This window comes from Hydra vulgaris, chromosome 15 (genome assembly GCF_038396675.1).
Source record: "Hydra vulgaris chromosome 15, alternate assembly HydraT2T_AEP".
NCBI lineage: Eukaryota > Metazoa > Cnidaria > Hydrozoa > Anthoathecata > Hydridae > Hydra > Hydra vulgaris.
Window position 1 is genome coordinate 8,263,646 of NC_088934.1, and position 21,355 is coordinate 8,285,000.

Below are 21,355 nucleotides of genomic sequence, written 5' to 3' on the forward strand. Positions count from 1 at the left end.
GCAATCAAATGTATGTTTGCACCTTTAAAAAAAGTATTTTCATTATTGCTCTATTCCCCTGTTTGGCACTTTTATGCACCCCTGTTTGACACATAATTGCTCTTTTCCCCTATTTGGCTCCTTGCGTTTTTCTATAAAAAAGATTAAAATTTGTTTCATCCAACCAAACTATCTGATGACCATTTGTGATGTGCTCCAAACATATTCAGCTCCTTTATGTTTGTTTTCATTGCAATTCATTGTAGTAATTCATTGTCTGCCGTCGAGATAATTGGCAATTGTGGTCGTGCTGATGCTAGTATTAAATTATCCTAATATCCTTATTTTAATGGCTACCAATGTCAACTGACAGTCACTTTCAATCCATGTTAGTGTTTCTTCGATTTGATCATCGGTTAAATTTTTTGGTTTAAAACCACCTTTTCCAATAAAATTTAAATTTCCGCTGCGGTTCAATTGTATGCTGTCTTTATATTTGACACCTAAAGTTTGTGCCAGAGTCACCGAATCATCGTTTCGCTCAGCGCTTTCAATTTCTTTTCTTCCATCATTCGATGAAGATAAAACAAAAAAAAGATGTTTTCTTTCAACTTGTTCAGCTGTATGTATTTCATGTCTACAAATTGGAATAGGTGGTTCTGGTTGTTCCAGAAGTGGTTGTAAACAAATTTGGTGAAATAAATGCTTGCACGGATTCAATTTAATAACAAACTTTCTACTCATAGTGTGTTGACAAATAACACAATAATCTTTCAATACCATTACTGTATTACTGTATTGCTGGTGCATACAAATGCTAAATTTGATATTATTAACTTATTAAAATGTATTTCCAAGAATTCTTTTATAATGACCTTTAAGCTTACATTGAATTCGTGATTACAAATAATTTTTTGTCATTTACGTATAACGATTTCTTAATTACAACTTTTGCTTTTCAAATTACATATTGCTATTTCTTATTTACATGTTGGGTTTCTCAATTGTATTCTAAAATTTCTTAATTACATGTTGTGTTTCTTAATTACATATTATTACATATTGCGACTTCTACATTACATGTTGTATTTCTCAATTACATCTTACTTTTCTTAATTAAAACTTTCAAGTTCTCAATTACATCTTACTTTTCTTAATTAAAAATTCTCAATTTCATCTTGAAAAGGCGTAGTTCAATAAGTATTGTTAGTGCATAGTTATAAGAAAGATATAGTTTGGAAGCGAACAATAGCGCATTGTTTTAACTCTTTCATACTGTTTTTTCTCGTTTCCGGACTTCCGAACCTGCACAAAAAGATTGTTGTTGTTAGCGGTTGCCTGTTATTTTTTAAAGTTGTCTTTCTATTTTTATTGAAATTGATTTTTTTTGATATGCCTGGTGAAAATTGTGCAATATTTGGTTGTTCAACTTCAAGAAGACACAAAGGTATCAGCATTTTCAAAGTTCCTACTCCAACTAATGATGCAAATAAGAAATGGAGTAATGAGCTTATTAACGTAATTACTAGAGACAGACTCATCGATGATTCTTTGAAAAAACGAATTGATTCCTTCAACATTTATATTTGCGAGCTTCACTTTACTGAAGATCAATTTTGGGTTTACTCATCTCGAAAAATTTTAAAGGATGGAGCATTGCCAACTCTAAATCTCCCTAAGAAAAGTAATCAATCACAGCGAAGTTCAATATCCATTACAAAACGTGAGGAGTTTTTAGTGACGCAAGAGTTAATTTCTCGAACTACAACGTCATGTTACAAATCTTTTGATGATTTTACAAAACGTATTTTAAAGCTCTCTCTTGATGATTGTTGGAAAATTTCTTTGGATGATAGATTTATAGTAATTACTTGTAATTCTCCAGAACATATTTTACCAAAGTATGAAATTTATGTCGACGAGTTGCTAGACTATTGTGTAAGAATTTTTGGTTGGATGTTACCAATAGATCATCTTTTGTACCTTCAATATAAAGGATCTTTTTTAAATGTTTCTTTATCAAAATTTATAAGTCATATTGAAACTCTTGTTCTTTGTCCTGGTGTTGAAGTAAAAAGTTTAGACTTAATCAACCAAAACTTTAAATTTAAAAAGCATGTTATAACTAAAAAAATTTAACTACTTGCTTTTTAAGCAACTTCCTCTTAAACCTAGATTAAATCAAGATGAGTTTTATTGTTCACTTAATTGTAATATTTTAATAAAATCCCAGAGTTGTTGTTATTCATGTCATTCTTTGCAACTTAAAACTAATTATGAAGTAAATAATAAAAATAAAACTTTAAACCAACCTGCAAAGCTGAATGCTCCTCTTAAATTTACCTCCACCGAACAAATTAAATTAAGTTTGCAACAACATTGTTTAAAATGCAAACAGTTGGAAAATCAGATTGAACATATGAAAACAGTTTTGAATATGGAAAGTGAAAAAGTTAATTTAGAACTTGATCAAGACCTTAAAACATTGTACTCTGGTTTTAATCAAAAAAATATTCCAGACTTCATGAAACTATTTTGGAATGAGCAGCAAAAGTATATTAAAGCTTCTAGCCCCTGTAGTGTAAAATATCATCCAATGATAATAAAATTTTGTCTCAATTTAGCAGCTAAATCTTCGTCAGCATATTCTGATTTGCGTTTTGATAGTAAGACTGGTTCAGGATTTTTAGTTCTTCCAAGTTTACGCACCTTGAGAGACTACAAAAATTATATACATCCTTCAAGAGGTTTTAATCCTCAAGTCATTAATGATCTTGCAAATAAAACTTCTAACTTCTCTAGTTCTGAACAATTTGTTACAATTCTGTTTGATGAAATGAAAGTTCAAGAAGATTTGGTTTGGGATAAATACTCTGGTGAGTTAATTGGATTTGTAGATTTAGGAGATATTCAAACTAACTATGCAACACTTAAAAATGTGAGAGAGCTAGCCTCTTATGTTTTAGTTTTTCATGTTAAAAGTATAGTAAACCCACTTTCCTATAGTCTAGCAACATTTGCCACAACTGGAGTAACATCGACACAACTTATGCCAATATTTTGGAAAGCAGTGCGTTATCTGGAGAGTATAAATTTGAAAGTCATAGCTGCAACTGCAGATGGTGCATCTCCAAATAGGAAGTTTTTCAAAATGCATAAGAAATTAGATGGTGGCTCAGGGAAAAAAATTATATATTGCACTAAAAACTTATTTAGTAATGATAATAGATTCATCTTTTTCTTTGCAGATGTACCTCATCTAATCAAAACTTCTCGAAACTGTCTAAGTAATTCTGGTTCTGGATGTAAATCACGCTACATGTGGAATAGTGGATTTTTTCTTCTTTGGAATCATATTTCAACATTTTATAATTCTGATTTAGAAAGAGGTTTAAAACTTGTTCCTAAACTAACAAGCGATCATGTAAACTTAACACCATATTCTGTGATGAGGGTATGTCTTGCATCCCAAGTATTGAGCGAAACAGTAGGAAATGTTTTAAAGCAGTTTGGACCACCAGAAGCTGCTGGAACTGCAGAATTTTGTTTAATGATGGATATGTTTTTTGATTGTTTGAATGTAAAGAACAGTGTTGAGCATATAACAAAAAGAAAGCCATTTTTAAAACCTTATGAATCAGTAGATGATTCAAGATTTGCTTGGTTAGATAACTTCCTTTTATACTTTAAATTGTGGAAAGAATCTATAGATCAACGAGAAGGAAGTTTTGATGAGAGCTCAAAATCAAAAATGTTTATTTCTTCTCAAACTTATGAAGGTTTGCAAATTACAGTGCATTCATTTAAAGAAGTTGTTAAATTTTTACTTGAAAATGGTGTTCGATTTGTATTTTCTGAAAGATTCTGCCAAGATGACCTTGAAAACTATTTTGGAAGACAACGTGCAATTGGTCGCAGAAAAGATAATCCATCTATCAAAGATTTTGGCTACAATGACAATACAATCAAGTCACAATTTTCAGTTCGTCCAATTACTGGTAACATTCAATCTACTAACAATAATATCATGGATATTGAAAATAATCCTTTACCGAAAAGAAAAAAAAATAGTTCAAAGTTAATTCAAATTACAAACCAACATTAAGTTCTGCTTTTTCACATTTATTAATTGAAATAAAAAGGTTATTTTCATAACCACAAAGTTTTAAAAGCATTATTTGTCATTATATTTATAATGGTAAGAGTATCTATAAATGAATTAGTATAAAGGCATTGTGTTTTTCTTCAAAAAAATATTTCTAAACAAAATACGATTGGCATATTTTATTAAAATAAATTGGCGGGCTTCCATCAAGTTCAAGTAAGTTAAACTACTGATTTTGGACCCCCTCCTGAGGGTTATTTAAAAGGAAAATTATTTTTTTGAATATTTTAGGGGGCGCGGTTTGACTGTTGTAGGGGACATGGGGGTCAGCTTGCCCCCCACGTCTTAGACTAATTCTGCCATAGGTATAGTAAACATTTAAAATAAACAAGATCAATACTTATAATTTTAATTCACTTGGAATAACATTTGCTTGTTTTCTATTTGCTTGCATAATTATTTATAAGTAAATAAAGGGGGACTGTGACCGACGGTCGCAGGTGTGATCAAAGTTTGCTTTGAAAAAATATATGTTAAATGAAAGCGATGAAGTACTTCATCACTTGTGTGACTATGTAGTGATGAAATACTTTGTCACTACAGTCATAAGAATATCTTTAACGTAACTAAAATTAATTCATTTCAATAAAATTTTATTTTATTGGCTCAGCCAGTACCGTAGCAACTGAAAATTGCCCCATGCGAGTAAGGTTATTGAGGTGCAAAAAGAAACAATTCTTTTCTATAAATAGCTCTTTTTAATTATTAAAAAATATTTTTATTCTTCCTTATGAAAATCTTTTTAGAAAGATATTGCTACTAAATGTCACAAAATTATTAATAATTTTGATCTTAATAATTTTTGGTTTAAAAAAAATTGATTTTTTTCAATTATTTCTAAAATTTGTATAAAATTCTGGTTCTTTTGAGACCCAAGTTGATATACTTTTTGAGAAAAAAAAAAAACTTTTATTAGGGAACTAAGGTATAATCAAGGTTCATGGGGTGTGTAACCTCTTTCAACGAAAACAATGACATTTTATATATATATATATATATATATATATATATATATATATATATATATATATATATATATATATATATATATATATATATATATATATATACTTACTCTTGCCAACTATAGTGAGCAAAACATGATAAAATATGTAACCTTTCTTTAAGTGTGTTTTTTTTTAGAAAATTTTAGTTTATTTAGTAGTGTTTTTTTAGAAAAAGGAAAAATAATGAAAAGAAGCTGATCCCTGCCCTAACCCAAACCTTTCAATGTGCTAACAACTTACTTGCAGGTTCTCCCTAAATCAGTCTATGCATGTACCCTCATCTATCCCTTAATCAGTGTGATGTCAGTGTGATATATATATATATATATATATATATATATATATATATATAAATATATACACACACATATATATATATTAAATGATCAGGGTTATGATCAATTACGTATATATATATATATATATATATATATATATATATATATATATATATATATATAAATACGCAATTGATCATAACCCTGAATTTACTATGAGATTTACAACAAAAAGCTAACAAAAAGTTTATTGAAGTACTATTTTAATAAATTAAGTAAATATTAAGTAAAATTTTAAACAGAATTAAAGTAGTTTTATGCCATTAATGTTTTAAAAAGATATGTGGCTATGAAAATAGCCTTTTATGTTCAATATTTATGTCAATTTCCTTCACTTGCTTTCTTTAATTCGCATCGCAATGAACGAGTTTTACAGGTTTTCTTTCTCATCTTATGTTTTTCAATAATATCTTTGGCATAAGAAAATGAACGAACTCTTACAAATAATGTAATTAAGTGCTCTAGCAAATTCTTACTAACTTCAGTTGATTCTGGATCATTGCAAACTTGTTTATAAAGGGATAAAACAATATAATTTGTCGACATGGACTCGATTAGAACTTCAGGATCTAGTTTTAAAAAAACTTGTGTTGTTTTTTTACGAAAAATATTCTCACATGTCAGAAAAAGATCTTGAATTATATTGTTTACTTTCCACAAACCCCCTCTATCTCTAATATTTACAAGTGTCTGAGTATCATCTTCCATAACCCTACAGCGCAGTAAAATTGAAACACACTGTTGGCTATACTTACATACATTTTTACTACTTTTAAATTTAGTATACACTCTCTGAAAAATATATCCAATAAGATATTGTAAACTCTTTCTCTCTATATCAGTTATTTCCTGAGTTGTATTTACAGATTCAATAGTATTTGGTTTTATATCAGAAAGATTGTTTAATATAAGAGAAGACATTTCAGTGAGTAGTGTATTACTCAAAGCTAGATCGCTGAAGTGTGAAGCTAGTAGATTTTCGCTCAACAATAGTTAATAATAATCTTGATAAAATAAATCACTATTGCCTTAAAATTGTTCTATTATTGGTTTTAACTTTTTCCAAAGATTTTCAGCATCATCTAATGAATAACTAAATTTCTCGCATGAGAACTGTTTTCTTATATCAAATGGCAGACACATGTCCATTTGCAATAAACTTGCACATTCTTCAACTATGCTTTTCAGCTTTAGTGGTGACAATGTATTAGACGAGTTCTCCGTATTATACATTTTGGAAGAATATATTTCAAAACTCTCTAAAATATGCTTCGATGCAATGTGTCTCTTTAAACCTCTAATTGTCTTGTAAACTTTGGGACACTGAATGCATGCATGCTGTTCGACATTATCTCTATAAATATCAATATCAGAAACAATAGAATCTATATCTGTAATTAAGTTAATGTCATTGTTCAAAAATCCTCCTTCAACCACGTCAAACAAACATTCCAAATCACTATTTATCTCGAAATCGCTGTTAAATAATGCCATTTTTTAAACTTGTGCAGGTTTGCCGGGTCGTTGTGCAGTTTTCAAGTTAAAATCGAAAAACAATGGAAACGGTCCGTGTTTCCAGACTATGTATTCTTATGACTATGATCTAATATTGAAATATTTGAGCAATTAGGAGTTTGTCAAAAAGAGTTATGGGAGGTTGTATTAAATTATTTATTATTAAATTATTATTAAATGGTTGATAGGAGTTTTTTAATAAATAGTCTATTTTTTTCTTTTGATGCAACGATTAACATTTTTGTATAAAAGAGATTAAGTATCACACAAAATTTTTTTAGAAAGTCAAACATAAAATAATTTACTTATTTTTGTGGAGCGTGCCATACAATTAATTAAGAAAAATAAACGTATTATTCAAGTTTAGGCTCTGCATTAATCAAGTTTGGGCTGTAAGCTGTTTATTGTGTAAATTTATGGATTTCTTTTAAACAGTAAATGTGTGAAATGTAATATTTATAAGATACGTAGCATAACAAGAGATTTTTTAAACAAATAACTTAATACTATCTAAAAAATGAAATTCATCAAAATCAACGTTTGCATTATTAATTCCTTTATAAACAAAAAATTTAAACAAACATTGTGGTCAGTGCAAATAAACCCATTGCCATTCCAAATCGCAATTCAAAAGAATGCGACTTTTCCAAAATTTGGCAATGTTCTAAAACTTTAAAGTTCTAAAACTTTAAAACTCAAGTTCCGTCAACCAAAACTCATTCTCGTTCGACTCGTCATTTAATGACAAGTCGAACGAGAATGAGTTTTGGTTGACGGAACTAGAGTGCGAGCAATAGCCATGGTAAAATTTGTAGAAAAAAGAATGAGATGCATTCTTAGGACAATGGGACAGTGCGTAAAGCTTGGCAAATAATGCAGGCACAACTACATTTGATCAACATTATTTCATTAGTGAGAGAGTTGTCACTTATCAATATAGGAATGTCATAAGTATTGCAATTGAGTTAAGTCATTTGCAAATAAGCCATTTCAGATGTAGGGTTTTCAGGATGATCGTTAATGTAGATAAGAAACAATAAAAAAAAAAAGATAGAAGATGGCTTAATTACTGCGGAAACAAAAAATTTAAGATGTTGGAAATTTATTGCTGAGAGTCAAATACCTTGCTAATAATAGAGATAAGACTAATTGGAAAATAGTTGGAGGGGTCAGAGTGTTTCCCAAAGTTTTTAAAAATTAGAACCACAGCACAGTGGGCAAACTACGGACATAAGCAAACTTGGTATTATCTATTCTGCCAAAAAAAAAAAAAATTGGTAATAAAAATTGTTTTATATACATATTTTTAATGAAAATTTTAATAATGCATTGGGTATACACATAATTTTTTGATGTTTTAGGACACTTTCACTCATTATGCAAACTCCAAACTTAAGTATATTGATAAATATGCCATATCAGCAGGCCTTACAAAAAATTGGGATGGTGGAGGCCTGGGAACAAAAAAGCCCTGAAACGTTTGCCCCCCTGCCCGAACGTGAGGGCACTGTTGTAGTAAAATTTTGAACTTTACTATCTTAAACTAAATTTAAATTCATCGACAGATTTTAAATTTTGTAGAAAATATTTTAAATTACAGCAGTTATGATTATGCAAATTTTGACCACCACAAAATGAGGGGTTGTAAGTTTTGTAATTTACAATATTATATAGTATTATAGATAAAGCCCGAGCCGGAGCTTGCTCTACAGTATTAAAAAAATGATACCGGAATTGGAGTTAGAGCTTCAAATTAGGCTCGGGATCAGAAATCGGAGCCAGAAAATTTTTTAACCGGCTCCCCAGCCCCGTTTTAACAGCTAAATTTTTTTTTTTTTTTGAAATAACAAAAATAATGAGATTACTTAATGAGATTGCTTAATGAGTAGACACGGGACTTAAATGAGACAACTCTTCAACGTCTTTTAAACGTTTTGGAAGTCTTTTGAACGTTCAAAAGACGTCTTTTTTAGGGCCCGTGCCCACTAGTTAAGTGCAATAATTGTAAAATCATTTGAAAATTTCTTAGGGATCAAAGATAAAAAAAACTAAAAAACCTAAAATAAATGCCTGTCTTAAACTGACTGTCTGCCAAACCAAAACCCTCGGCCAATGTTTCTACATTTCGCCAAGTCCGACCAGTCACTTGCATGTCACTTTGTATATTTTTGAAGCAGATATTTATAATAACGATTTAATAATAAAATGTTAAACTTACATTATTAAAAAAATAAAAAATAAAATATATAATAAAATGAATAATAATATATAATAAAATAAATATATATAATAAAATAATAATATATAATATATAATAAAATATATAATAAAATAATAATATATAATATATAATAAAATATATAATAAAATAATAATATATAATAAAATGTATAATAAAATAAAAATATAGAATAAAATAAAAATATATAATAAAATAAAATAAAATAAATAATAAAAAGAAAATGTACTTTAATGTTTTAATAGCAAAAATAAAAATCACGGTGCGTAATTAAAAAAAAGAATTAGAAAAGAATAGCTTTAACGTCTTTAAGAAAAAGAAAAAATAGCTTTAACGTCCTTTCACTTTTAAACTTTAATCACTATTGAATCACTTTTGATTTAATTTTATTGAATCAAAAGTGATTCAATAAAATTGCGCGGTAAGCGCAATAAGCACCTATTATATTGGTGTGCCAATAGTCCGTTTTAAATCGGGCTATTATCAATGGCGTCATATATTGAATATATGACGCCATTGAAAAATTTGATTACCAATTTATAACGTCATTTCAAAGTTACACTGGTTAAGACAGTATAAGATTAAATACAAAAGTTATGTGCCCCCCTTCTTTTACTGGGTGACATGAATCCCGCGCTCTCTGACTCTTCTTTGGGCAGGCAACTGAACAACGCAACGGAAAAAACAAGCAAAACAACAACAACAACAATAACGAAAAAATTATTTACGCATTTCCTATTCAAAATGTTTTTCTTAATTCTGGCACAAAAAAACGTTAGGGTGCCGTGATTTTTCGTTTTTTGAACATGAAACATGAAACTTGTTGATGAGTTTAGTAACATGAGAAACAAAAATCTAACTCAAATACCACTTTACATTTTTGCAAAATGGGACAAAGATTTAATAAATTTTTGCTGTTTAAGCGTCACACTTTTTTACATGTCACATGTGTTTTTATTAGAATTCATTCAAATAAAAATTTCTGAGAATTATAATAAAATTTGTAAACATTAAATTGAAATTGTATATAACTTTAACATTTTCCTATAATATAAAGTATTCAACAAATTTAGTAGCTTTTATCTGTTTATTATTAAATTTTAAAATAAATATCAAGCCCAATATAAAAATACGATGCATTATTTTAAATGTATTATTCAATATTCTGACAAAATAATAAAGTCTAAAAGGATATTAAAGGATATTGAAATAGACTCTTACTATGGTTATATGGTTATGGAAATATGGTTTTAATCATTAATTTTTAATATATGGTATCACTTTTTAGCAAAAAAAATCAAATACAAATTAAGAAAAAAAGCTATTATATGTGTAACAATTTCGTTGATAGTACAATAACTTCCATTGATATGAAAAATAGTATCACTATAAGAATCAAATCCTAATTAATGATCAGAAATAAAAATTAATAAAGAAAGGATTGGTTGTCTTAGAAGAAAGATTTGGTCTCAGATATAGATGAAGTTGTATAAGAAAGTAATTAAAACTGAACTTGGAAAGTATAAATTATGTTTTGGTATACAACTTTTTCACGTAATTAACATATGCGTTCTTGTATTACTGATTATTTGTACTTATACTTGCTTTATAATAACATTTAACCTTTTAAAAAATCTAAAAATACTAAATGTATTTGAAGAGCATTTTTCTAAAAGGAGCTAAGTGCATTTTTTCCAAAATTAAGTTTTTTCAATACTTACTATGTTAGTCTAAATAAAAAAATTGTTTATCATATTTTTTATGATTACAAAATTATTGAGATTTAAAAAATTCTTTGCCTGATAATAAGTTTTTTTTTCTTAAAACATATAAAATGTGTGACTTGGCTCCTTTTAGAAAAAAAGCTTTTAAATTGTTAATAGTTTAAAATTTAGAATCAGTAGTAGTGCTTTATATTATACTCTAATACATGTCTTTAACTAAATATCATTTAGTATTTCTTTATTTATCTTTTTAGTTGTACCCTTTTTCCTGAGATTAAATAATGATATTATTTTTTTTAATAGTAATATTTATTTGTATAAATTAGTGTTAATAATAATATTAATTATATAATAGTAAATTTGATAAACCATAAACTTAATTTTTTTTTTTACAAAAAGAACTTTTTTTTTCTGTTTCTTTTTTTTAACTGCTAAGAAGAAATTATGAGGAATAATTAATTACTAAGAAGAAATAATAAACTTTAAAAGTTTATTATTTAAAATAAAACTTTATATTTAAATAATATATAAAAGTTTATTGTTTAAAATAAAACTTTTTATTTTATAAGTTTGAACTTTTAACTACTTAGAGTAAATTTTCAATAGTTACTTACTAAAACATAATTTTTTGTTTAAAAAAAAAATACCAATCCATGTATGGATGTATTAATGTAACAATGATATTGTAATAATATTTAAGATATTTTTAAATAAAAGTATATATTTTTGTAGAGTTAAATTAATAATGATACCGTTTGTACAAGCATTATCTATGGATGAAATTTCTGGCAATGAAAAAAAATCAAACTACAAAAATATTGTTGACACTTTGCTTAATCCTGGTAATCAAAAAAAACAAATTTGTTTACATAATTGTCATCAGTCATTCTATTTTTATACACATTTTTGCATAAGTATTATTACTATTTTTTGAAATACAATTTAATGTTACTTAGTTGTAAATGTTATGATATATATAATTTATTTAATTTTTTTTTTAATATTTCCTGCAGCATAAAAAGTGGTCCTTAAAACTAAAAAAGATTGATGAAAATAACTAAAGTAGTATATACAATTAGCTTGTTTAAAATCAAAAGAAAGTAAAATCCTAGTAAAATATTGGAAAGGAATAATTAGCAAAATTTTTATTTTTTCATTTAGCTTTTTTTTTGCTTGTCTTGCAAGATAAATTTAATATTAATCTTTCTAAGCTAGATAAGCTAGAAATATATGTACTTAAGCTAAGTTAAAACTTTTTTAATTAACGGGGGATGAATTATAATATTACCCTTTGAATCATACTTAAAAATATTTTCTCAAACACATAAATAATGTATCACATAGCTGTTTTACATTGAATACAGGGGTGTCACTAAAACTTTAGAAACTTTTGTAACTTTGTTTTGTAAAAAGATTAAAAACACCAATAAAACTTGTCACATTATGACATTTAATTAAATCTTCATTTAATTATATATATATATATATATATATATATATATATATATATATATATATATATATATATATATATATATAACGATTGTCTGTGGACATTTTTGTTTTCTAAGGGGTAAACTTAAAAACTATGTTAAATAAAAAAAGTAAAAAATAAAATTTGTTTATAATCAATTAGCTCAACAAAATTAGTCGGATTAGTTTGAATCAATCGAAATAGTGCTCTAGAAAAAATTAAAGAACACTTAGGAGATTCAAAAAAGTTAAGGTGTGTCCCAACTATTCAAATTCTTCACAAAGTTCAAATCACTCTCAGAAAGTTAAATAAACTAGGACATTTTACCAAAAAAGAATATAAAAATATCTATCTGAGTACCACCATGTTTATATGGAGTAATTAAACCCCAGAAGCCTGAAAAAGGTTACCCAATGAAGTTAATTGTAAGCACCATTGGTGCACCTATATATAGCATTTCTAAATATTTAGTTAATATAATATAACCCACTCTAAACTTAAATGAAACGCGTTTAAAAAATTCTCAACAATTTGTGCATACAGCAAGATTATGGGAAGTTGATAAGAATGAGGTTCAGGTCTCCTTTAATGTTGTTAATTTGTACCCTTTGGTTCTGATTAAAGAAGCAATCTTTATATCTAAATTAACTTTTAAAGAGATCAGATTACTTTTAGAACTTTGTCTTTCTCATTGCTATTTTTTATATGAAAATGATATTCATGAGCTTGAAAACTCCAATTGGGTTAGCTCTTATGGTGGTAGTTGCTGAATGTTTTGCACTTTCATTGGCTCTTAACAATAACATCCATGTGAAATCATTTAAAAAATCATTTTAAAATGTTGATGATATACATTCAAGGGTCCAGGTAGAAGAAGATGCGCAAAAGTTTTTAGATCTAGTTAACAAACAACACAAAAGTATTCAACACACAATGGAATCTACTGACTTAAGCAATACATTAAACTATCTTGATGTTTCAGTTGCCAACAATAAAACCGGTACATATAGTTTTAAAATATACGCAAAAGTGCAATCACAAAAGTTCAAATTAAACCAAACTCATGCCATAACCCTAATATTTTCAATGGAGTCTTTATTGGTTTTGTCCATAGAGCACTATGTGTATGCGCAATAAATAACATTGATGACGAGTTGTTGTTTCTTATTGATGTATTTGTAGAAAACGGCTATGAAAGGAAAAGTCTGGAAAAACTAGTTAAGCCTACAAAAGAAAGTGTTAACAACAAAAAAGATCTCACGAAAAATCAACATTTCCTAATGTCTCCAAAAAGATTTGTGTCTTTACCCTGGATCCCTGGAATTAGTCCTAAGTTACAAAGAGTTTTTAAAAAAAACACAATACGCACCAGTGTTTAAGTCTCTAAAAAATCTACAAAGTCTACTTAGCTCCAAAAATAAACCTACACTACCAGTTAATTCCTATCCCGGTGTTTACAAATTAGAGTGCTTTTGTGGCAAATGTTATGTTGGTGAAACTGGGCTAAAGATATCGTCTTGGATATGCCAGCATCAAACAAGTGCACAACAAGGTAAAGGGGAAAATTCAGCAGTAGCTGAACATTTCAAAATTTGCCAAGGAAATTTCCACTGGAATGGTTGCAATACCTTAAAAATTAATAAATAGTTTTAATAGGAAAGTTAGGGAAGCGTTGGAAAAACACCACAACGAAAGTACTTTTTGCGCCAATGGTTTTAACCAGGATGATGGCAATTATGTGACAACGTCATTTTGGAAACCCATGTTCAAATTCTTGCATTACAAAAAACTCTCTTAAAAAACTCTTAAAAAGAAACTCTTACAAAGAACATTGTTTCGTAAATTTAAACAGTATCTTTATATAGCCTGCGGCTATGTAGTACCTGTATATTGGGCTATTGTAAAGCTATGTAGCAGGCTACATAGATGCTATATAGCGGGCTATGTAGTAATTATATCCTAGAAAGAATAAAAATAATTAATTCTAATTTAAAGCATCAACTTATTCTTCCTGTGATTGCGCATATATATGAATAAAAAAAATATCTTTATAGTATCGTGTATAATATTGTTAGAATATATACATATCATGTATAATATTGTTAGAATTAACTAGAATCTTTCCTTAAACACATAAATATATATCCCATGGTCATTTATATAGATATATATATATATATATATATATATATTATATATATATATATATATATATATATATATATATATATATATATATATATATTATTACAATAAATTTTTGTTATTACAAGAAATATAAAAAGGGTTTCTCTGATGCTAAGCTCCAATATTCTCAGTTTACTATATCATGATCTTATTTCAAAAATTAGTTTCAAAAGACTTGGAAAACTGCATCAGTGTTTCTTCAACAGTGTCTTCAATACTATTTAATAAGTGTTTGGCTGAATCTTGTTTCTTGCCTGCTGGAACACAGCATCTTTGTTTCCAATTTTTAAAACTCTAGAGAATGCTCTGACCTCTCTAACTATTGTCAGATCATTCTCCTCTTTATTATTAGCAAGATCTTTGAGTCTTAAACCAACAAATTTCTAGCATCTCATCTTGAGCCTTATAACTTACTCTCTGATATTCAAAATGGTTTTTGATCTTCTTGTTCTATGGCTGACTTGCTAACTGTTGTAAGATTTTTGTGTGAAATAGTTGGAGGCAGCAAGACAAAAGCTATTGCTCTTGACATATCAAAAGCCTTTTATGAAGTTTTGCATGCTGGTCTTCTCCATAAGCTTGCTTCATATGGTGTATTTAAGCAAGTTTTCAAGATTATTGAATCATTTCATTTTAACTACAGTATTAGACTCAAAACACTTCTTTATTTCCAGTAACTTCTATGGTACCGCAAGGCTACCCCAGAAGTTACTGGAAATTTTTATTGTATTGTTTTTTATCTACATTGATGATCTTATTGATAATTTTACATCTAAAGTAGCTCTATTTGCTGATGACTCAACTTTATACTCTTTTCTTGACATAAGTCTTTACTTTAAATTGCTTAGAACAGGTTTGAATCTGATCTCTCTTTTGTAACAGCTTGAGTCTTGCAGTAGCTTTTTAATTTTAACTCCGACAAAACTTAGTAATTTACTGCAAACAATTGTTACAATATTGTTGATATTTCTATATTAACTCCAGGTCTTTTTCCAGATATTTCTAGAATTCCGGGTATTTCTTTAAAATTTTATTTTTTCTGGATATCCAATTAGATTACTGGAAATAGGTTAAACTATTTTTTTGTAATCCTATAAGTAAGACAGTAACAGTATTGTTCACCAATTAATTTACACTATATTTAGTGTAAATTAATTGATTAGAATTCTGTTATCATATTCGGTATGAAATTTTGTTGTCATATTTCGGCTAGTTCTAAATAGTGCTTTTTTTATGGCAGGTCCAAAAACCCATTGTAAATTTATTTAGATCTGCTCTATCTGTCAAGCTTGAGTCACTGTCACTGTTAATTCTTGTTTGACTCGTCGTTCAGCAAAGCTGCTTTTATTCATCTGGTCTTTTTCCCTTGCATGTCATTGCTTTGGAGCTCTATTCCATCTAAATGTTTTCCTGATGCATATAGTTTACAACTTTTTAAGTTCTTTTAACTTGTTGTCGCAACCATTACGTTTCTTTATTCAAGCTTCTTGATGTTTGCTTAAAAAATTTTGCAATGAAGGTAGCAATTTTGCAAGATCTATTTTAGTATTAATATATTGTCTTATTAAAATAACGGAATAAAATATAACATTTTTTATTGCGCTTCTTTAGTTGATTCATTTTTCTTGTGCTTTGTAAATTAAATTAAATTTTAAAAATTTAACCGTGATATCTCTAAGCTATAAAGATAAAGTGACAATTATATTAAATTTTTTTTCGGAAATTAGGAGAAAATATATGTTATGTTGATGTGATTAAGTTAAAATTTAAGGTAATCTAATTTTTAATTTCTAAGAGACTTAGTACTAAAATATTTTTTAAGATTCTGGTATATATACTTCTTAAATATATTCTTCTTGTACAATATGGGCGTGTATAAAAAAAAGCATTAATGAATTAAAAAAAACAAATCTTTTTTACGTTTTTTTATAAATAGAACTACTAGAAGGGTATTAAAAGCAGTATTATTTTATATATCAAGTTTATTGCTGTAAAATATATTTAAATGTATTAAATATAGCACAAGTATAAAAACAAAAATAAAATATGAAGAAATCATATAGTATTATTTTTATCATACAAAAGGAATATATATAGTTATAAGTTATTTATAAATAATTATTTTAAATAAATTAGCCCAATAGCAATGAAAATGAATAATTATAACCAATACAATTAAACAACAACGCATTAAGTTCCATGTGCAAAAAAATTAAAAAAATTTGTCAAGTAGTTTTTGAGTAGATAATGATTAAAAGGTGCTGAATTTCATCGTGTTCAACTGATATATATATATATATATATATATATATATATATATATATATATATATATATATATATATATATATATATATATATATATATATATATATATATACTACTGTGATCAAAAAGTAAGGTGAATTTTTAATTTAAACTTCCGGCCTTATTCGAATCGTCCAATCTTTTTTATTTTTTAGTTGGTAGGAATGTCATTAACATTTGCGCCAAATTACATGTCAAACTCATAATTATTTTTTTTTGTTTACGCTTGTTTCTGAAGTACCAAAAGTGCATTCGGCGATTTTCACGATGTCTAATTTTGTTGAGCAAAGAAGTGCTATTAAATTTTGTTTGCGGAATGATATTTCTGCTGCTGAAACGTATAGAATGTTGCAAAAGGACTTCGGTGAAGAGACTATGTCTCAAAAAAATGTTTACAAGTGGTACAAAGACTTCAAAGAAGGCCGAGAACGTGTTGATGACTTGGAACGCTCCGGACGACCATCGACTTCGATTGATGATCGCCACATCAACAAAATCAAAGAATTGGCGCTTGCAAATCGTCGGTTAACCATTCGAGACCTTGTTGACATGGTTGGAATATCATTTAGGTCGGTCCAAGCGATTTTGAAGGATCATTTGGGCCTCAGAAGACTCAAATCACGTTTGGTGCTGAAATTTCTCAATTTCTTTGAAAAAGAGCGTCGCGTTAAAACGTGTGAAGCAATGCTTTCTGACTATCAAGACGTCTACAAATAAATTATTACTGGCGATGAGACTTGGGTCTACGCATACGACCCTGAAACAACCGACCAATCGAGTGAATACCGTGAAAAAGGTGAGCCGTGACCGAAACAACCACGTCAAAGTCGCTAAAAAATCAAGGTCATGTTGACTGTTTTCTTTGATTATTGTGGTGTCGTGCACTACGAATTCCTTCCAACTGGCCAAACTGTCAACAAGGAATATTATTTAAGCGTTATGTGACGTTTGCGTGAAGCTATTCGCAAAAAGAGACCGGAATTATGGGCCAATAACTCTTGGATTTTGCACCACGATAATGCGCCTTTGCACACAGCACTGGTTCTTCGTGAGTTTTTCGCCAAAAACTCTACCAATGTTGCTCCACAACCACTGTATTCGCCCGACTTAGCACCGTATAACTTCTGGCTGTTCCCAAAGCTCAAGAGACCACTCCGGGGAAATCGTTTTGAGTCCATTGAAGAGATCCAACGTGAATCGGCACGCGCATTGAAGGCTATCCCTAAAATGAGCAAATGCTCACATAAATATGCTATAGTAGATATATATATTTATATGTATTATGTGTCGGCATTAATTGCTGACCTCTTTTCTATATTTTATGATAACCTCTTTGTGTTAAAGTTTTTTGCTGACCTAATGCCAACCTTTAATAGTTTAAGATCGGCAATTTATTGCCGACCTCATTTTTCCTAATTCTGAGGGTTATATATATATATATATTATATATATAAATATATATATAATATTATATATATGTATATACATATATATATATATATATATATATATATATATATATATATATATATATAAAATTTATTGTATTGCAGTGCTATACCTAAAGAAACTAAAAAAAACACTCTAAAATAAAACGTATATATATATAATATATATGTATATTTATATATATATATATATATATATATATATATATATATATATATATAATATATATATATATGTATATATATATATATAAATATATATATATATATATATATATATATATATATATATATATATATATATATATATAAATATACATATATATTATATATATATACGTTTTATTTTAGAGTGTTTTTTTGAGTTTCTTTAGGTATAGCACTGCAATACAATAAATTTTTTTTTTCTATTTTATTTCTTTAATACTTTTTGCTTATAGTTAAAAATATTTTTTAAATATTCGTTGTATTTCGCTTACTAATACAAAACTTTTAGTTGTTTTTTGTTACGTGTGTGACATCACAACAAGGGTATTTACTAATTTGTAAAATATATTTATCCATATTCTTTCAAAATATTTTTTTTCTGTTTGAATTATAAAAAAATAGTTATGATAATGATTTTATGTAATAAACATTATATAAGATAATAATTTATTATAATAAATGAAAAATAATACACTGCTATTAAAAATTAAAAAATTTAGAATTTTATGAACAATAAAAATATATGTCAATATTTTTCTATACACTATACGAAAACTTCTACATTTATTCTAAAATGTAAATTTAGTATGTTTTTAATGAAAATATGCAAAAAGATTTTCAAAATAACATGTTTGAAAAATTAGCTCTCTGGTTTCACTAATTTGAGAATCGCCCTATATATATATATATATATATATATATATATATATATATATATATATATATATATATATATATATATGCATTTGTATATTATATATATAAATATATATATATATATATATATATATATATATATATATATATATATATATATATATATATATATATATATATATATATATATACAGTGGTGGCCAAAAATTAAAGACCACTCATTTTTTAGTTGGTTTCTTAATCTTAAATTAAAATTAAGAAGATTCTAATTGACATATTAATTTTTTTTTTAATATCTTGTTAATTAAAACATACGGATTAAAGTGGTGTAATTTTTTAAATATAATTCTAACTAAATAGTGTTTAACTTATTAAAAAACCGATGAGTACTTATAAATCTTCTTTAAATAAATTGGACAAAATTTAACGACCACTTTCAAATCTTTAATTTGCACTTATTAAAAATAATAATCCAATATTTTTTTAAACTGTCTTAATTGCTTATTACGTTGGCTATAAAATAAAATGTCAAAACCTGAGTTTCCATATCAAATAAACATTTTTTGAATTGCAATAAGGATATAAAAATATTGCAAAAATGCGTGCAAAGATCGAAGAAAAAGACAGATACGCGGCTCTTGTATTAAAAGAAGAAGGCTATAGCATCAGACAAATAGCAGAAAAGCTCGGAAGGTCTCACTCTTACACTATTAACATTATTCATCGATACAAAGAGACCGGGTCAATTAATGATCGTCATAGGACTGGACGCAATAAAATTTCAAATGACCGTGATCTTCGCTTGTAAGTGAGATTAATGAAAGAAAACAGACAAGCATCATCTACAGACTTGTCTACGAAATGGACACTGTCAAATGGTCTGAAAGCAAGCCCTTGAACTGTGCGAAGGGTCCTCCACAATTTAAATTATTTATGGCGTGCTGCTGCAAAAAAACCACGCTTAAATAAAAAACAATAATTTGCCAGGAAAGAGTGGTGCAAACTACATAAAAATTGGTCAACAGATCAGTGGAGCCGTGTGGTCTTTAGTGATGAAATGAATGTTGAGGTAGACAACAGAAAAGGTCGCGTAATGTTGCGTAGACTTCCAAACGAACGGTTCGATGAATCATGCATTTTGAAACGAACAAAACAAGGCAGTCGTTCAATAGGCATTTGGGCCTGTATGAGTGCCTGTGGAGTTGGCGTTTTTCATTTATTCGATGGTAGACTCAACAAAGAAAGGTACAACGAAATTTTGGAAAACTCGCTTATTCCTAGCATTGATTTATGGCAGTTGCAAGATGGATTTATTTTCCAGCAAGATAATGTGCTGTGTCATAAAGCATGTTGTTGCGATTGATTCAATTCTAATAAAATTCAAGTGCTTCCATGGCCTGCCAATAGTCCAGACTTGAATCCAATAGAGAATTTATGGTCGTGGCTTGATCACAAGCATGGTAAAGAACAACTATATATATATATATATATATATATATATATATATATATATATATATATATATATATATATATGTTAGAAAGTTTTTTCCATATTTTGTTGACAAAAAGTAAAAATTAAAATGCAAGACCGGAATTTTTTTTTTTATTAATTGATAGACTGCCTGCCCAAACCAAACCTCAGTCGATGTAGCAGCACTCTCTTGCGAGTCAGGCTAAAAGGTAGTAGATGTAGCAGCACTCTGTTGCGAGTCAGGCTATTTGTCAGTCGATATAGCAGCACTCCCTTGCGAGTCAGGCTATTTGTCAGTCGATGTAGCAGCACTTTGTTGCGAGTCAGGCTATAAGTTAGTTGATGTAGCAACACTCCGTGTATGATTTACAGTAAAAATAAATAAAAATAAAAACATTTTATTAAAAAAATAAAAATAAAAACATTTTATTAAAAAAAACAAAAAAAAAAAAACATTGTTTATATTGTTAAAAACATTCAGAATGTTTTTAAAAACATTCTGGTCAATTAAATTTGCGTTTTTGCGGTTTTTAAAAAAAACGATTAATTTGTAATTAAATTAATGGTTTTGACTTTCATCCAACACGCAAATGTTGGACGAAAGTCAAAAGTAATTAAAAGTGATGTATATGTTGG

General features: G+C 27.8%; 1 protein-coding gene across 1 annotated transcript in view; it reads left to right on the forward strand.

Moving 5' to 3' along the window:
• Positions 1-11,703: 11,703 nt before the first annotated feature.
• The window catches only part of LOC136071976 (uncharacterized protein KIAA0513-like), a 79,983-nt gene continuing 70,331 nt past the window's right edge, over positions 11,704-21,355 (forward strand). The window contains exon 1 of the mRNA XM_065818731.1: positions 11,704-11,809. Coding sequence (XP_065674803.1) covers positions 11,713-11,809 — 97 coding nt within the window. The 5' untranslated portion in view covers positions 11,704-11,712. The remainder of the gene's footprint in view (positions 11,810-21,355) is intronic.